Here is a 16657-nt window from a genome sequence, read left to right as displayed (position 1 = left end):
GGGTGGTTTTGGCGGGGATCTGGGAGTTTGTGGATGGAGTGGATGGAAGTTTTCGTAGTCCGATTCAGTATCTTCTGATGTGGATGATGTATCTGATGGTGTGGGAGCTCGTTCCCAGCGATTCTGAGGTCTGCTCGACGCTATCTTTGAATCAGTAGTACACTCTCACAATGGAGAGGTGTTTGGGGTGGAAACTTGAATCAGTAGTATGCTCTCACAATGGAGAGGCATTTGGGGTGGAAACTTGAATCTTATGTTACGGACTCAGTTGGTTCCACACTAGATACTTGCAAGGGGTATCGATCTGGTGCGATGGTCGTCTCTTGGTTGTATGACTACCTAGACAGAGAGTCTAAGGTAGAATAAGAAGTAGATTGATAGAAGCAATGAGCTTGCTATCTAGCAGTCTTGCTATCCCTCTGTCTTGAGGCTTTAGGATGATACTAAGTAGATTCAAGTTAAGGACTACTACAGCGTACGGAGTCCTTTATATACGAAAGCAGATGGTACCAGTTGAACGGTAAGGGTCAAGGGTGATACCAACAATGCGGTAAGGGTATAGGGTATGAGTCAGAGATAATGGGTAAACCATATATCAGTACAGATAAGCCGAAGGAACAGATAGATGGAAGTCGCTGTGGTGACGGATAGCATTTGTAACAGATAGGGTAAAAAGAATAAGCGGGGCAGAAGGGCTTACGTAAAGTCCCTGTAACACCCTGGTTCACTTTGTACTATCTGTCCTAGTTTTTCCAATGCCTCAATTCTTTGCTCTTCATAGTTCTCTGATATGCCCCCTAGAGCCAGGCCTACTAAGTCCCCTTCTACAAACAGGAATAGCTCTAACAAGAGTACTTCAAGCCATGGAGGACGTGGTGGTAGGGCTGCTCACACTGGAAGACAGGAGAGTGTCAATCAAGATGAAGTTACTATGTCAGCAGCTAAACTACAGTCTATGAGGACAGAACTGGAAAGGCTACATAAAGCTGAACGTATGGAAGCTAATAAGACTGCTGAAGCCCAAAGGAAAATAGGTAAGTCTAGCTAAAAAAAATTGCATACAAAATTCACTGTCACCAGAATCCAGAAAACTAGCTGCTCACAGATTGTCCCAAGAGACAGAGGAGGAAGAGTGTTCCCAACCCTCCTCTCCAAAGCGCATCAGGAGGAACCTACCTACTGATCCCAATAATGATGACCTAGATGAAGATGAGGAGGCTCTAGCAAGAAGTCTGCCTCCTGTCATCAACTCTAGATCTTCATCACATAGACAAGTTGACTCTGATGAAGAGGACCAGAGTCAGGAGATGGAGACAGAGATGGAGTGTCTTGACAAAAATAATAAATGTGGGTGCTTACTTTTATTATTATGTCTGAATCTTTTGAAAACCTAGGCGATCAGCAGGTGTTTCAAATACTGAGAATGATCAGGAAAGCAGAGGGGAGAATGGAGAGGAGGGTAATAGTAATGACGTAAGTGTCAAGTTGCCTTACAATATATCATTTGACCTTTGAATGCTGTACTTCAAGATAATTGAGGTCAGTGAAGAGGGTCCACCTGTTGGCAAGCGCAAGAGATCTCACAATGGCACCAGAAAGGAGCAAGTCACTTTGTCTATACTGGAGAAGAGTGTCAGAGATCTTGCTATAGCAGGACATGATTATCTACGCATGTATATTGCTACTCAAAACACTTTTCCTGACAGCACCACCAAAGCTTCTTTCTCCTGGAAGCGCTTGGAGGAAGTTATAGCTTCTCGCAAGGAATTAAAACAACTTATGGAGCAAGAGTTGAAGGTGCAGAAGATCAAAGCGATGCTCATAGACTATGTACCACCTCTATGATTCTTAGCTGACTTAATTCTAACTTGTGTTATCAAATGTGGAAGGGCGTCTCATCTATGAGAGGAACAGTGGCCAACAAAGCTAGGGAGACTATAGGTGATGCATTGGGACTTTCAGGGATGAAGAGAAATGACATTGTGGAGGCAGTTGAGTGGATGCTGAAGGATCTTAAGAAAGTTCGTAAGGGAGGTGAAGGCGATGAAGATATTTCTTTGCCTTTTATTTCTGGTGACTTGGACATCAAGGTATGTTCTATGAGTGCAAATGCCATCTAGTATCTAATGATCTGTTCTAGAATAAGACTTTCAACCAGAACAAACCTTTTGGCAACCATTTTTTTCTGTGCATGTATCATCTGTTCTTTATAGGCAATAACCCTGATGGGGTTCGTTACATCCAACACTTCAGAAACTCTCCTCTACCCCTCCTTGCCCTCATCACAACAGTGGTAAGTCAATTTCATTATATTAAATATTATGTGTTATCTCATGTATATCTTAGATGGAGTGCACTCTCTCTTGCTGGGAGACTGAAGTATTTATCAAAAAAGACTTCAGAGATGCGTATTATAAACCAAAGTATTTAATTTTCTATTTCAGACAGACATGTGTCTAGACTAACATATGATGCAGGTATCAATTCTATTTACGCTTTCTCAAGAATATTCAGGAGAAGGCTTCAAGGTGGCAATGAAAATGAGGGAAGAGATGTACCAGAATGTTCTGTGAGCATCTTTCTTTTTTATCATGATAGTTTTTCTCATGCTTCAATATTTACAGGGAAGAATCTAATACAACCTATCTTCTTCATATAGAGGATGATGGTAATGGTGCCGGTGGCAATGGCAGGCAGGAGGGTAAGATAGATGTAGATTATGATGCACTGGAAGCATCTGCAGCTTGATACCTAGTAGTAGCTTTGATAGCATCTATATTATTGAAATCTCCTATAACAATCAAAGCTTGAATAGTAATAAGAGCGTCAGCAGCAATAAGAATTTCATAGTCCCAAGAGGTAATATAACATATATATCAAGAAATTAATACAGTCATACAAGCTGAATTGACTATCATAATTATGTATATATATTACTCTAGGAGCCCTACTAGTACTCTGGGTGTCTTAAAAAGATAGGCACTTGTCTTGCACAGGTATATACCTCTAGGTGCTTTGGGCAATATTTGTAATACAACTATGACTACTTATGATACAAAGAGAAATAGTGTTTTTCCAGATGTGCTTACCTTAATTCAAAGGACCACCTTGGTGGACAATCCATTGTCCAGTGGGGGGCAGCTAATGCTCCTTGTTATCCTGTCTGGGCTGCAATAGCAGGAGACTTCCTCTCGATAATGGGATCTTCAGTGTCGAGTGAGCGGGCCTTCTTGTCTGCTGGCATTACAATCAGTAAGTGACGGAACTGGTTGAAATATGACATTGTTGAAGCTCTCCAGTGTCTCAAGTGCATGATAAAGAGGGACCTCTTGTTTCGAGACTCAGGTGACCCATGTATTGCAACCGAAGTTACTGATATGGATGCTGAAGGAAGGCTTGACTCTGAGGAAAGGGAAAGCTGGGATACCATGATTGAAGATGTAGAAGATGATGGTTTAGATAGCAATGTTGATGATACCAAGGATGCGGAGGTACACATACTAACACTAGATGAAATTTGCACTTTTTCTAGTGACAAGCCCTGGCCAAGCCTGAGCCATCTATGCAGGCCCGGCTCACATTTTCCCAAAGCCTGAGCTGTGTCAGGCTGAGCCCTAGCCCCAGCTTTTGAGCCGAGCCAGGCCAGGAACAACACTATTCATGGCCATGGTGATCCTCTAGTGACAATTAATAGTGTACATGCATGTCCTGGACATTCAAGAATATTTACATCCAACAGTGTTGCACATTTATTTGATACCATGTTCATTGATGATGGCACAGGTGGGTCACTCAGCATCAGAGGTGAGCTACTCCAAATTGTGCTATGTGAAGTGACAGTGGTACATGGTACTCAGTGGTTACTGTTCAGGATATTTAATTGCACAAGTTCATGTTATATTCTCAATCCCTCCCAAAGCCATCCCCATACTTTTCCTGTCCACATTCCAGCCTCCAAAACATCTTGCCTATGTCAAATGGTTCTGTCTTCCATGTAGCTGACCAAAAGCACGGCTTGCACAAGGTCTTGTGCATCATTAAAAGCAGAGAATGAATGGACAGCATTGTACCAATCAGCAACATTGGGCGCTGGGTGGTGTCATTTTCGGGGTCCTAGTCAGGGTGCCACTTGGTACTAAACCAACTTGAAGCAATCGGGAATGCTACTATAATCAAGTTGTAGTGATATGTTAGTCAAAACACTGTTGTTATTGCCTCTTGGACCTACACCAAGTGGCACCCTGACTAGGACCCTGAAACTTCCTTGTCAACAGTGCACCCAACAGCGTCAGTACCGCCCTATGGCAACCTACCGCCTCAAGCAGACCATAATTCCTAAACCTTTTCCACCTTTCCCACATCTTCTTGCCCTATCTGTTTCCTCCCTTCGTTCCTTCTTGCCAACTAGACATATAAATAGACGTTACAACCCACTAAAAACACAAAAACATAAAAAAAAACATAAAAGCATAATGCCACCACCCAAACCAAAAACCATTCAGAAAATAGCTACCCCAGCGACAAGATCATCATCTAGACTAGAAATGCACGAGATAAGAACTACAGACAGTGAAGTCACAGATGCGGTAAGTGCTCAAACCCACCTAGAACAAACAGCAATGGCTATGAGTGGCAAGCCCTTTTCCACTGACAATCTTTCAGACATCTTGTTCCACATCACCCAAATGCCAGGAGTCACCATGTCAGTTCAACTCGCCATAAGAGCAGTAGCTTACCTACTTGAAGAGGCAGCGGAAATAGAAACCGCAAACAAAATAGCTAAACTAGTTCTATCTGCAGTCTCCCCCCACATAGCCAAGCTACAAGACGCCACTGAAAGCATATCATCATCAGCGCTAAGCCTAAGTACTGCAGAAAACAAATTCAAAGAACTCACATCAGCAATTTTAGATGACGTCAACGAAACAAACAAAAAACCAGTATGCATCAACTCTCATCTCGAAAAGATGCAGGAAGCAGTTGTTTCTCTCAGAACACAAATCAAGGAAATACCAGTACAAAATGGATACAAAATGGCCCTACTCTCAGGAATCAATGACGACCCAAACGCAAATCTCCACTCAACTCAAAGAGCCGCACGAAATGCAGTCAAAGCACGCCAACTCCTCATCGATATCCCAGTCGATAGTCAAATAGCTCCAGGAAAAGTATCTCACGCACAACTCACCGAAAAGATCAAGCAAGCCCTTACCAAAATCACCAAGGAAGGTACCCCATACCTAGGTATCCGCTTGGTCACCCAATTCCATAATGGAGGCACAGTCATCGAAATGCTAAATACTCAGGCGGCAGACTACCTAAAAGACCAACACAACAAAGACTCCTTCCTTCAAGCGCTGGACCCTGGAGCGGTCCTCAAAGACCACTCCTACCCTGTAATTATCCAATTTGTTCCTCTAACATTTGATCCCAGTAGCTCAGAACAACTACACGACCTAGAACAAGAAAACGAATGGGAAGAAAACTCCATTACTTCGGCAAGATGGATCAAACCACCAGCCAAACAATCATCCAATCAAAGAGTTGCCCACCTCATCATCACCCTCAAAGACCCATCGGCCACCAATAAAGGTATAAGAGATGGCATTATGCTGAACAAAAACAAGCTACAGATGAAGAAAAACAAATGAGAACCAGTACAATGCGCCAAATGTCAACGATACAGATATATCACCAGAGACTGCATTGCTCAATGGGACACATGTGCTAACTGTGCCAAAGACCACAGAACGAACGAATGCAACAACAAAGACCTCACACAATGCACATCCTGCCATTCGGACAACCACCCCAGCTGGAGCAGAAACTGCCCAGAGTTCAATCAACGCTGCGCGGACCTCGACGCCAGAGACCTAGACAACACCCTACCTTACTTCCCAATGGATGAAAGCTGGACTCATGCACAGGCACCCCCCAGACCCAAACCCTATGCCAAACCACAATGCAAGACTCAGCAAGAACCCCCACGCCGCTCCCAAGAAACCCTAGACAGGCACTTCGTCCCAAGAGAAGCACCTCAAATGAGAGGAACCAGGAGCACACGAGGCTGCTACCTCCCTCCACAAGTGAGAATGTCATCCCGCTCATCACCCTTCACCTCGCAATACTCTCCTAACCCCGACCCCTACTTCCAATCGCACACACCAGCCCCCAATCCCAACTATCATTATGATTAATACACCAGACCACGAAACTGTCCGACTACGCATATGGCAGGAAAACCTCAATAAGTCATCTACTGCTCAACACTGTATACTAAGTGGTCCCTTCACAGCAAAAGATTATGACATTGTAGCTATACAGGAACCTCATATTGACTTCCTAGGTAACACAAGGGCTACACCGGACTGGAACATCATCTATCTGATGCACAAATACACCCACAAGAGCTGATCGCAAGCAGTCACCCTCATCCATAAACGAATCAATACTAATAACTGGCATCAACTCCCATTCCCATCAGCAGATGTAGTAGTTGTTCAACTTAACGGCAACTTCGGCAAAATCACCATCTTCAATATATACAACGACAGCAAGAAATGCGAAATACTCCCCCTATTGAACACCTACCTAGACAACAAAATTTGCACCATCCGCCCCAGCCCAAATGACCATATCATCCTCATGGGCGACTTCAACGCCCATCATCACCTATGGGAAGAAGCACACAACACCCACCTCTGTTCCCCCCCAGAAGCACAGGAAGCTGCCCAACGCATAATTGAGCTAATGGCGGACCGCAACTTGAGTATGGTGCTACCCCGAGACATACCCACCCTACAATCCTCTAGCAGCGGCAACTGGACGAGACCAGATAACGTATTCTGTACAGCTCACTCCCTCAATGCATTCACCCTATGTGATACAGCGCCCACCCTGTACTGACCATGTCCCTATAATTTGTACTCTAGACCTCGAAATCCCACACACATCGAACTCAACCATGTACAACTATTGAGACGTCAACTGGGAAGCATTCTGCGGTAGTCTCACCCACCATCTTAACACTATACCCCCCCGGCAATAATTACCTCTGAGCAACAATTCCAAACAGCTGCCTCCAACCTCAGTAATGCCCTCAAACAAGCAATAGAAGACAAGGTACCAATGACGAAGCCCAGCCCACACGCAAAGAGATGGTGGACGAAAGACTTGACGAAGATGATGAAAGAAAAGAACAAGCTAAGTGGCCTATCCTGTAAGTTAAGAGGACTACCAGATCACCCAATACACAAGGAACACCACAAATTTCGCAACAAAGTTACCAAGTCCATTCGGAAAACTAAACAAGAACACTGGATCGACTTCCTGGAAGAATTAGACCAGCAAAGCATCTATACCGCGAATAAATTTGTCTCCTCGCCATCAGGAGACAGCAGCAGGACAAGTGTACCCATTCTCAAAACTAAGAATACTAACGGACTGCCCACAGAAGCTATCACAAATGCCGACAAAAGCAAGGCACTCACCGACTCATTCTTCCCGCCACCTCCTGCCTCAAGCACAATCCCAGAAGATTTCAACTACCCAACCCCAGTCACGTCCTTCATGCCCATCACCGAAGAACAAATTGAACGCACAATAAACAACACGAGCTCCTACAAAGCGCCTGGACCAGACGGCATTTGTAACATCATTTTTAAACATGCATCATCAATACTCACCCCATACCTTCTCCATCTATTCAACGCCGTATTCTCCCTTAAGACGTATTATGATCCCTGGAGGGAGTTCACCACGGTGGTTCTACGCAAACCAGGAAAAGCCAATTACTCCATACCTAAAGCCTACAGACCAATAGCCCTCATCAACATGACCTGCAAGTTGTTAATGGTGCTAGTAGCGGAACAAACCACCCATATCATAGAATGCTACAATCTCCTGCCAAATATGCACTTTGGAGGATGCCCTGGACGAACAACTACCGACTCTCTTCACTTGCTAGAAACAACGATCAAAAATGCCTGGCAAAAAGGCAAAGTAGCGTCCATCCTCTTCCTGGACATTGAAGGAGCGTTCCTGAATGCGGTCACCAACCGTCTAGCTCACAACATGCACAAATGTAGACTCCCCCCAGAAATCATCGAATTTACGGAAAGAATGCTCACAGATCACTGTACTCAACTAAGATTCAACAACTCCACCTCAGACTGGATAGAGATCCGCAATGGCATCGGACAAGGGGACCCCCTCTCTATGATCGCTTACCTCATATATAACGCCAACTTAATAGATATTGCCAACCCAGACAATGGAGAACTCGCCCTAGCTTTCGTCGACGACACGGCCTACATCGCTATTGGTTCCACGTTCAAAGGCACCCACAGAACCCTCAAGGATATGATGGAAAGACCTGACGGCACGCTACAATGGTCAAGAGATCACAACTCCAAGTTTGAAGTCAACAAGTTTGCCCTCATCAACTTTACACATAGTAGAACAAGAATAAGGCCCCCTATCACCATCCAAAACACAATCATCAACCCATCTGAGCACCATCGTTTTCTCGGCTTAATTGTTGATCAGGAGCTAATTTGGTCATATCATATAGGTCACGCTATCGCCAAAGGAACCGAATACGTACTCCAACTCCACTGCCTCTCGAAACCATCCAATGGAGTATCAGCAAAGCTAATGCAGTCAGCTGTATATCACGGTCACTATCCCGAAATTCACATATGGAGCAGACATATGGTTCAGACCCATATACATTGATGGTTCCAACAAAGAGCAGTGAGGATCGAGAGGAGTAGCTGCATGACTAGCAAAAGTACAAAGAATCGTGACACTAAGTATCACTGGGGCCATGAGATCGACGGCCACTGACATACTTGACACCCACACTAATCTCCTCCCCACAGACCTACTCCTTCAGCGCACCTGTCACCGAGTGGCACTTCGACTAGCTACCCTCCCATCATGCCACCCCCTCCATAAGCACCTAAAACACATATCCAAGCACTATAACATCAAACACCACCAATCGTCTCTACACAACCTCCTAGCCACCTTCAAGATCTTCCCCGATAATGTTGAAACTCTAGATCCTACCTGCAGATCAAATGCAATGACACCGAATGCCCATAGCACCCACATCACACCCAAGAAAGAACAAGCGATCAAGGAGCAGAAGGAGTTAAAAGACGTAATTCAGATCTTCACCGACGGCTCAGGGCATGATGGAGGGATAGGTGCTGCAGCGGTGGTCATAAGGGAAGGCAAGGAACCTTGCATACTCAAGTACCACCTCGGCCCTGACAAATCACATACGGTCTATGAAGTGGAAGTAGTTGGTCTAACCCTGGCGGTCAAACTATTAGCAACGGAGCTGAACAGCCAATACCCAGCATCCATACTTATCGACAACCAAGCAGTAATACAATCCGGTGAGAGTCATAACACTGAAACCAGGTGGATACTTAGTAGAGAACTTCCGCAGCATGACGAGATACCTAGCGAAACGCAGAAGAGAGCAGGGGCGCAACTTTGACTTAACGATAAGATGGATACCTGGACACGAAGGAGTACTCGGTAATGAATTAGCAGATCTAGCGGCAAAAGAAGCAGCAGAAGGACCCAATCAGAACAGTGCACCAAGATCACTCCCCACCTTTCTCAGAGACGACCCGCTTCCAGATAGTGTATCAGCCCTAAAGCAGTGGCACAATGACGCACTGAACAAGAGATGGGTTGATAAATGGAAGAAATCTCTGCGATACGCAAGAGCAAAGAACATTGACCCTACCATGCCTTCGAACAAATTCATCAAGCTCATTGCTACCCTCCCAAGACGACAGACCAGCATCTATACCCAACTCCGTACCCGTCACCTCCCACATACTACAGTGACCAAACTCTGTCTTAGACGGGCCAGCCGAGGGACATAATACACTGTCTTAGACGGGTTAGCGGACCATGGGCTGATGTAATAATATCCTCATTGAAGATGGGTGGGCCAAGAGGCAAATTATTCCCGATGGAGATGGGTGGGCCCATCTAGGTAATATCTAGAGTAGAATACAGTAGACGAGTTGGCTGAGGGAGATGGATCATAAAGATGAGTGGGCTGAGGTATTAGTATATTATATGGACGGATGGGCCGAAGTGGATGTGAATCATATGGATGGATGTGGCAAGATAGATGTATCATATAGACAGATGGGCCGAGGTAGATGTGGGCTGAGAGAGATGCATATCATATGGATGGATGGGCCGAGGGAGATGAATCTCATATGTACCGATGGGCCGAGATCGATGTATATCGTATATGGGTGGGCCAAGGTAAGACATATATCATATAGACGGATGGGTTGAGATAGATGGATCTCATATGTATATGAGATGAACAGGTGGGCCGAGGTGAATGAATATCTTATACACCGGTAGGCCAAGGTGGATATGTAAAGTATGTATGGGTGGACCGAGATGAATGAATGCTGTGAGGATGGATGGGTTGAAGTGGTGGTAAATCAGACCAATCGGTTAGATGATGTAGGTGCATCAATGATTATTGAGCATGGAGGATCGAGGAGCAAGAACCGTCATATAAATGAGTATTGAGTATGGCAAACAGAGCACCGAGTACCGAGTCCTGAGTACCGAGGATCGGGGATGGCAAACCGGGCAGCGAGGATCAAGTACTGAAGGACCGAGTACCGAGGATCAAGGGTGGCAAACCGTGAGTACCGAGTATGGCCAATGGAGTACCGTGTACTGAATACTAAGTACTGAGGATTGGAGATGGCGAACCGCAGAGCGAGGATCAAGTCCCGAGGGTCAAGTACCGAGAGCTGAGTACTGAGCACCAAGGATCGAGGATGGTGAATCGCGACCCGGGTGTGGAGTTCCAAGAAATGAGTACTGAGTACCGAGGGCTGGGGATGGCGACCCAGGCACCGAGTATCAAGTACCAAGGATTGAGGACCAAGGGCTGACAACTGAGTGCTGAGGATCGGGGATATCGAACCAGGCAGCGAGGATCAAGTAGCAAGGGTCGAGTACCAAGAACTGAGTACCGGGTACCAAGGGTTGGGGATTGCGAACCGGTCACTGAGTGTCAAGTACCGAGTACATGTACCGAGGGCTGAACCAGGTACTGAGTACTGAGAACTGAGTACTGGTACAAAGGGTTGGGGATTGCGAACCAGTCACCCAGTATCAAGTACTGAGAGCCGAACCAACTACTGAGGTATCGAGGTCGGAGAGCCGAGGATTGAAAGCTGAAAGGCAAAGACCGAGTTCCGAGCACCGAGATGCTCGGGACTCGGAGAGCCAAGGATTGAAAGCGGAAAGGCAAAGACCGAGTACTGAGCACCGAGATGCTCGGGACTCGGTCCTTGGGACTCTTTGTTACATGCACGGGGCTCAGAGGTTTGCATAATGTTGGGTATGCGGTACTGATTGTTGAGTACTCTACAATTCTATGGTACAAACAATTCATAGTATTCACACTATAGTACAATGGATCGTGGTATATCTACATTTGCATTGTGGCGTCCTGCTCATCACCAGAATCATATTCTGAAAGGAGGTTGAGGGGCGACCCACACTCAACAATCTCAGCGGCGCCCGGGCCATCCTCGGGAGTCTCCAAAGGGCTGGGGTGCATTTCCAGGAGGCTGTCTGCGGGAGTCTCCAAAGGGCTGGGGTACATTTCCGGGGGGCCCAGAAGTGCGAAGGCCAATGCGAAGGTGGAGGCGCCATCATCGGCCGGGCTGTGAACTGCATTGACGGGAACTGTCGATGCAATGGCAGGAGCAGTGTCCAATGCTGCTTCAGTCTGAGAGGGCGGGATTGTTGGCTCCATTACTGGGGCAACAATGGTGGAGGCTTCCTCGCCTGTCGAGTTGATGCTGAAGTTGATGAGTGCCAAGGGTGCCAAGTGCACATGGGACTGCGACCCGGGAGCGGCTTGATCAAGGAGTAGAGACGAAGTTGCAGTGGGAGGAGAATCCAGGAGGGGGAATGATGGATGTTGCTGCATGATCTGACGCCGAAGGCTCTCATGCAGCCTTCGGAGTGTATTGATTGTGCTCTCCTGTTCAGAGGCACAAGCCTCCAGAGCTGCGATGCGATTTGCGCTCTCGCGATCGACATCCAGTGGAGGTCTGGGATCGGGAGGTCCTGGGCTGCATGGGGAGCAGCCAAACTCGATGATGCAATGACTGGAATTGAATCAATAACGGTAAATGTTTCATCAATTGAATTGACTTACCAGCTGCAGGGGGGACAGGCATTGTCGCCGAGCCCAAGGGCTTGCTTCGGCCCCAGGACCATGGCTTGGGTGGGATGCCCCAAGGCTCACTCGGAGCTACCGACGGCCCCCAGGATTGGCTTCAGGTCCGCACTGTTGACTGGGAGGTCAATGGGCCTGTCGAGGAGGCCCTCAAGCACTCGGTAGACCGTCCTCGAGTGGTGGAGGCTAGGGACCCAAGACATGCTGAGATGCACTTGACCTTCTTCGTCGTGCACAGGACACATGACATAAGGGCCGTGCCCTTCCGCTTATCGAACCTGGTGGTACACAGCAGCTCATACTGCGTGCAACACCTGCATGGGTTGTTCTGTGGGGGATGGTCAGTCAGTTGGGACAGCGAAATATATCTTTGTGGGACTCACCGGTCCCGGAATGAGAATGGCCCCGGCATCCACAACTGGGGCCACATCCCTCGGGCTCTCGGAAGTCGCTTGAGATGACTCGGGGATGTCAGGGCGCATGAGCGGAGGTGTCTGCTGAATGTTAGATTTGGGGACCCGAGGTAAGCAGTCTAGCTTATTCCAGGGCCAAAGGGGGCCTTCTTCGGAGAGCCCGGGGATCGGGGAGGCCCAGAGGGCCTTGATGGTTGGGCAGGGGAAACCCGCCAAGTGACAATCACCGATGGTGTGTCTGAGCGTGGCTACACCACTGCATGAGTGAACATCAACATAGAAAAAACAAAACATACCTTCGAGGACCCGTCCTCTTCCTCCTCCTTGTCCAATGAATCCACCAATTCCCTCGATTTCCGTTCCTGCCCTGACTTTCCCCTCTTCGGTGTCTTCATCGCCGACTTTAGGACCGGCTTTGACATCTGGGAGAAAGGCCACTTCCTGTGCGGCTTCTCCTGCTCGTCCTTCAGCTTCTCCCTCTCCTTCTCCTTCTCCGGCTCCACTTCCCTCGCCTTCCCTTTCCCCTTCTCCAAAGCATCACCATCCATGCTTGTCGAGGGACCGGGAGCATTGTCAGTGTCACCACCATCGACCTCGTGTGTGAGATCGAACGAGTGGTCGCCCAAGGCTTGCCAGGTGAGGGCCTTGCTGCGCCAGCTGTGCTGCATGAGTCAAGGGTCGTCATGGCTGATGCTCCGCCAGTTCAGGGTCTCCTGCGGAGAACAGTTGCAAGTCCGGATGAACTCCTGTGAACAAGACAAGACAAGACCGGGAAGGCATGTTGAGTCGCCATGATCCCGGACTGCCCTTGCCTGATAGAAGATGAGCAATCATGTATAATATGTGTTTGATATCATATACGCACCACTAATTCACTTGCCTGGGTTGCCAGAGTGAAGTGACTTGGACCAGGGGGAATTTGTCAGGCAGCGCGGACGATCACAAGAAGTTGGCCAGTGATCTCCTTGAGATCAGCCATGGACTTGTCAGCTTGGTTGGACATTGAGGATGAATGTATCGATAATAAAAGTTATGAAATTTAGTGACAGCTGGCAAGGAAGCAGTTTTACAAAGACACAAGTCAATCGAACTTCGGTCAATAAATATTTCATTGTTGTGGATTATTTGCACAATGTTCACATTTCGGGAGTTTGTGAATAATCCACTCATTTCAAGGATCAAATTGTGAGATCTGTGGATCAGTTAGACCATCAAGCCCAATGCACTCTCACCCCACAGTGCAATTCATGGAACCACTGGTGACTGACATCATTGAAATGGACATCGATGACGGTGGTCAAGCACAATCGTCGACAAGCTTGACAGATCCGTGGATGGGAGAGGAATGGCCGATGTTCGGTAAGATGTCTTCCTACATACTTCTATTCGTTAACACATACAATCAGATGACTTGTATCTTGGGCCGGACGATGAGGTGGAGTACGAATCCATGCCCCCGCACATCAGTCAGGAGCTATATCTCGGCCTGGAAGACAACTTTGATGGTGGGATTGGTGTGCCCGAGCCATCCCACCATGCAAGCAGTGATCCCCCAGGCCAAGCCATCAGTCCGGCACTGTACCTTGGGCCAGAAGAGATGTCCAATGAACCCATGGAATATTGTAAGTGCTTTGCAACACTAGGAATTCCATACCTGATTCACTCCATCAGTGAATCCACCCAATGCTGACTGCCTTCTGGCACCTCCGGCACTCGACAACGAGGAGCTCCAAGCTATGGTTCGGGAGTTCCGGCCTTTTGGGTCATATCATGACGTCGGATGTAAGTATTAATTGCAGGTCTATGTCAGCATGTTGTTCTCATTGCTATCGTAGTGCAGAATCTTGAAGCCCGACTGGCCAACTTCACAACTACTCATGGAAACCTTCCTGACCCGTCCATACTGCAGCTCCTGGAGGCAGAGCGACCATTTTGAACTGCTTGGGCAGAGACATCCGACAAGCTGGCACAGGCCGATCAGGAGCTTCAAAGGATGCAGAGGGCCGAGCGGGCGAGCATCGAAATGCTCAAAGTAGTAGATTCACTGATTCAACGGTTCGAGACCCAAATTCACCAGGGTCAAAGTAGGATACCTGAAGATGTAGATAGCACACAACCATAATCCTCATATTAGTGTACAATCATCATATGTGGCTTCCACCAGACACATGGAATAGGAGATTCCCTTTGACTTCACAACTGGGCACAATTGACTAAAAATACTTTGACCGACAACTGAGATCTCCATTCTCTGCATTGAAGAGTGATCGTCAAGCATTGGTTACCGAGTACCGATGCCCAAGCCCTAACGATCACAAAAACAACCGTTGACAATGAAGTCCTGTATGCCGATTGCCAACTGCCGACCAACATCCACCTACCAGCAAGGCATTTGGTGTTTGGCCCTTTGCACTTGATGGCTGATCCTCAGCATCCTGGTCGTCAGCAGTCGATCATCGGTCGTTGGCAATTTGGCGTTTGGCCCTATGCAGATTGACTGCCGAGGACCAAGGACCTCCAACCGAATACCAATGGCCGATTGCCGACAACCGAGTGCCAATGGCCAAGTACCGACGGCCGATTGCCGACAACCAACTATCGACTGCCAACGACCAGACATCGGCAGTTGATCATCGGTCATCGGCAATCGGCCGTCGGCCCTCGGTAATCGGTAATCGGCCATTGGTATTTGGTTGGAAGTCCTTTGTCCTTGGCAGTTGATCATCAATACATAGTCTTCAGCAGTCGATATTCAGTGCTCGGTCTTCAGCAGTCAGTGGTCGGTAATAGGCCGCTGGTATTCAATTGGCGGTTCTAAGTCGTCGGCAATCATTCATCGGTACTCTGTCATCTGCATTGATGGTTGATGATCTGTGTATTGCACAGACTACATGGTCATTGTTCTTGATACTCAGTACTCTCGGAGGATTCGGCTGACTACACTGACACGATGTGGTATGATGCAATTACTTCCCTGCCCTCGCTCTAGTGACTCTCCTAGGAATATCTAATGACTTTTCCATGGTCTTACTTCGAGTTCTGCTCGGAGGTCCCACAATCACCTTTTTCTGTCATTGGATTTCCTTTGACACCGGGGACGCATGTGTCTCCTCCTCAGTCGCAGCTTCATTTGACGGTCAACTCCTCGGTTTGCATGAGTCAACCCTGCGAGGAGATCACCCATCTGTGACCCCAGCAGTGGACAAGCAGCCTGTTGCACTGGCCTTGCTGGCCTCACCGGGTGAGGCTTTGGGAGCGGGTGTCGCACTCCTTGCCCGATGATCCGGGCTGACAGCGGTCCTGGTGCTACCTGAACCCCCTTATGGACGGTTCTAGCACCATCCTCATCCATGCCAGAGTCATCATCCCCCAGACTATCATCCTCCAATGACACTTGGTTGTTTTCGGAGAGCCGGTGGGCATTGGCAGCGAGGGCATGGTGCAGCCGACCATTGATCTCGGATTCCGTTGATGAATCCCATGGCCTCCTGATCATGATGCCCCAGTGAGGGATGCAAGCGTGAGACTTGTCGGACGATGACTTGTCTGATCCCCCGGTCGAGACTGGTTTCATCATGTTGCCGACTTTGTTCTTCCATGCTTTGAACAGGAAGATCGGATCATCACCATTCTCCTGGCGAGCATACCAGAAGTTCAGCAAGGCTGTTGCATCAGAGTTTTGCAACTTCGAAGGGTCCTTCAAATGCACCCCGCTCAGAAGATACATCGGTGATATGAAGTCATCCTCACATTCTACGATGGCGCTCCAAGGGACGACAGCCTTGTCAATGCCAGAACAGAGTCCTGGTCACATCCGGTCAACTGATTCTCGCAGGATGTTGCCACTGCAAACTCACGAGAGTGTGTTGTAAGAAACGCCCTCACTATTGCCTTCTTCTCCTCGAGCTTTGTTTGCACGGTGTCCGGAAGCAAAGGGATGCCTTCCCCGTTCATGTCCAGTTCGAAGGCCGGTTTCATAGGTCTTTTT

The 16657-nt window shown here is 47.7% G+C and overlaps 4 protein-coding genes across 4 annotated transcripts; 2 read left to right on the top strand and 2 right to left on the bottom strand.

Moving 5' to 3' along the window:
• Positions 1–931: 931 nt before the first annotated feature.
• On the top strand, positions 932–2748 carry EDB91DRAFT_1251083 (uncharacterized protein; the record flags this gene model as incomplete). Its single annotated transcript, XM_041323325.1, has 9 exons — positions 932–1034; positions 1081–1347; positions 1406–1473; positions 1531–1830; positions 1890–2090; positions 2141–2293; positions 2347–2379; positions 2478–2569; positions 2625–2748. 9 exons carry the CDS (start codon positions 932–934, stop codon positions 2746–2748), a joined length of 1341 nt encoding a protein of 446 aa, XP_041174570.1.
• An 8749-nt stretch (positions 2749–11497) lies between these two features.
• On the bottom strand, positions 11498–13337 carry EDB91DRAFT_1084190 (uncharacterized protein; the record flags this gene model as incomplete). The annotated part of the gene is made up of 6 exons (XM_041315735.1): positions 11498–12185; positions 12326–12442; positions 12535–12584; positions 12640–12855; positions 12897–12917; positions 12966–13337. The coding sequence occupies 6 exons, from the start codon at positions 13335–13337 to the stop codon at positions 11498–11500; spliced, it is 1464 nt and encodes a 487-aa protein (XP_041174569.1).
• Positions 13338–13889: 552 nt separating this feature from the next.
• On the top strand, positions 13890–15390 carry EDB91DRAFT_1084189 (uncharacterized protein; the record flags this gene model as incomplete). The annotated part of the gene is made up of 6 exons (XM_041315734.1): positions 13890–14028; positions 14076–14291; positions 14341–14455; positions 14510–14565; positions 14619–14753; positions 15101–15390. 6 exons carry the CDS (start codon positions 13890–13892, stop codon positions 15388–15390), a joined length of 951 nt encoding a protein of 316 aa, XP_041174568.1.
• A 337-nt stretch (positions 15391–15727) lies between these two features.
• On the bottom strand, positions 15728–16647 carry EDB91DRAFT_1251078 (uncharacterized protein; the record flags this gene model as incomplete). The annotated part of the gene is made up of 2 exons (XM_041323324.1): positions 15728–16473; positions 16527–16647. 2 exons carry the CDS (start codon positions 16645–16647, stop codon positions 15728–15730), a joined length of 867 nt encoding a protein of 288 aa, XP_041174567.1.
• Positions 16648–16657: the final 10 nt, after the last annotated feature.

The sequence above is a fragment of the Suillus paluster genome (assembly GCF_016628075.1).
Source record: "Suillus paluster strain FC165 chromosome Unknown EDB91scaffold_50, whole genome shotgun sequence".
NCBI lineage: Eukaryota > Fungi > Basidiomycota > Agaricomycetes > Boletales > Suillaceae > Suillus > Suillus paluster.
This window is presented reverse-complemented; position numbering and strand designations above follow the sequence as displayed.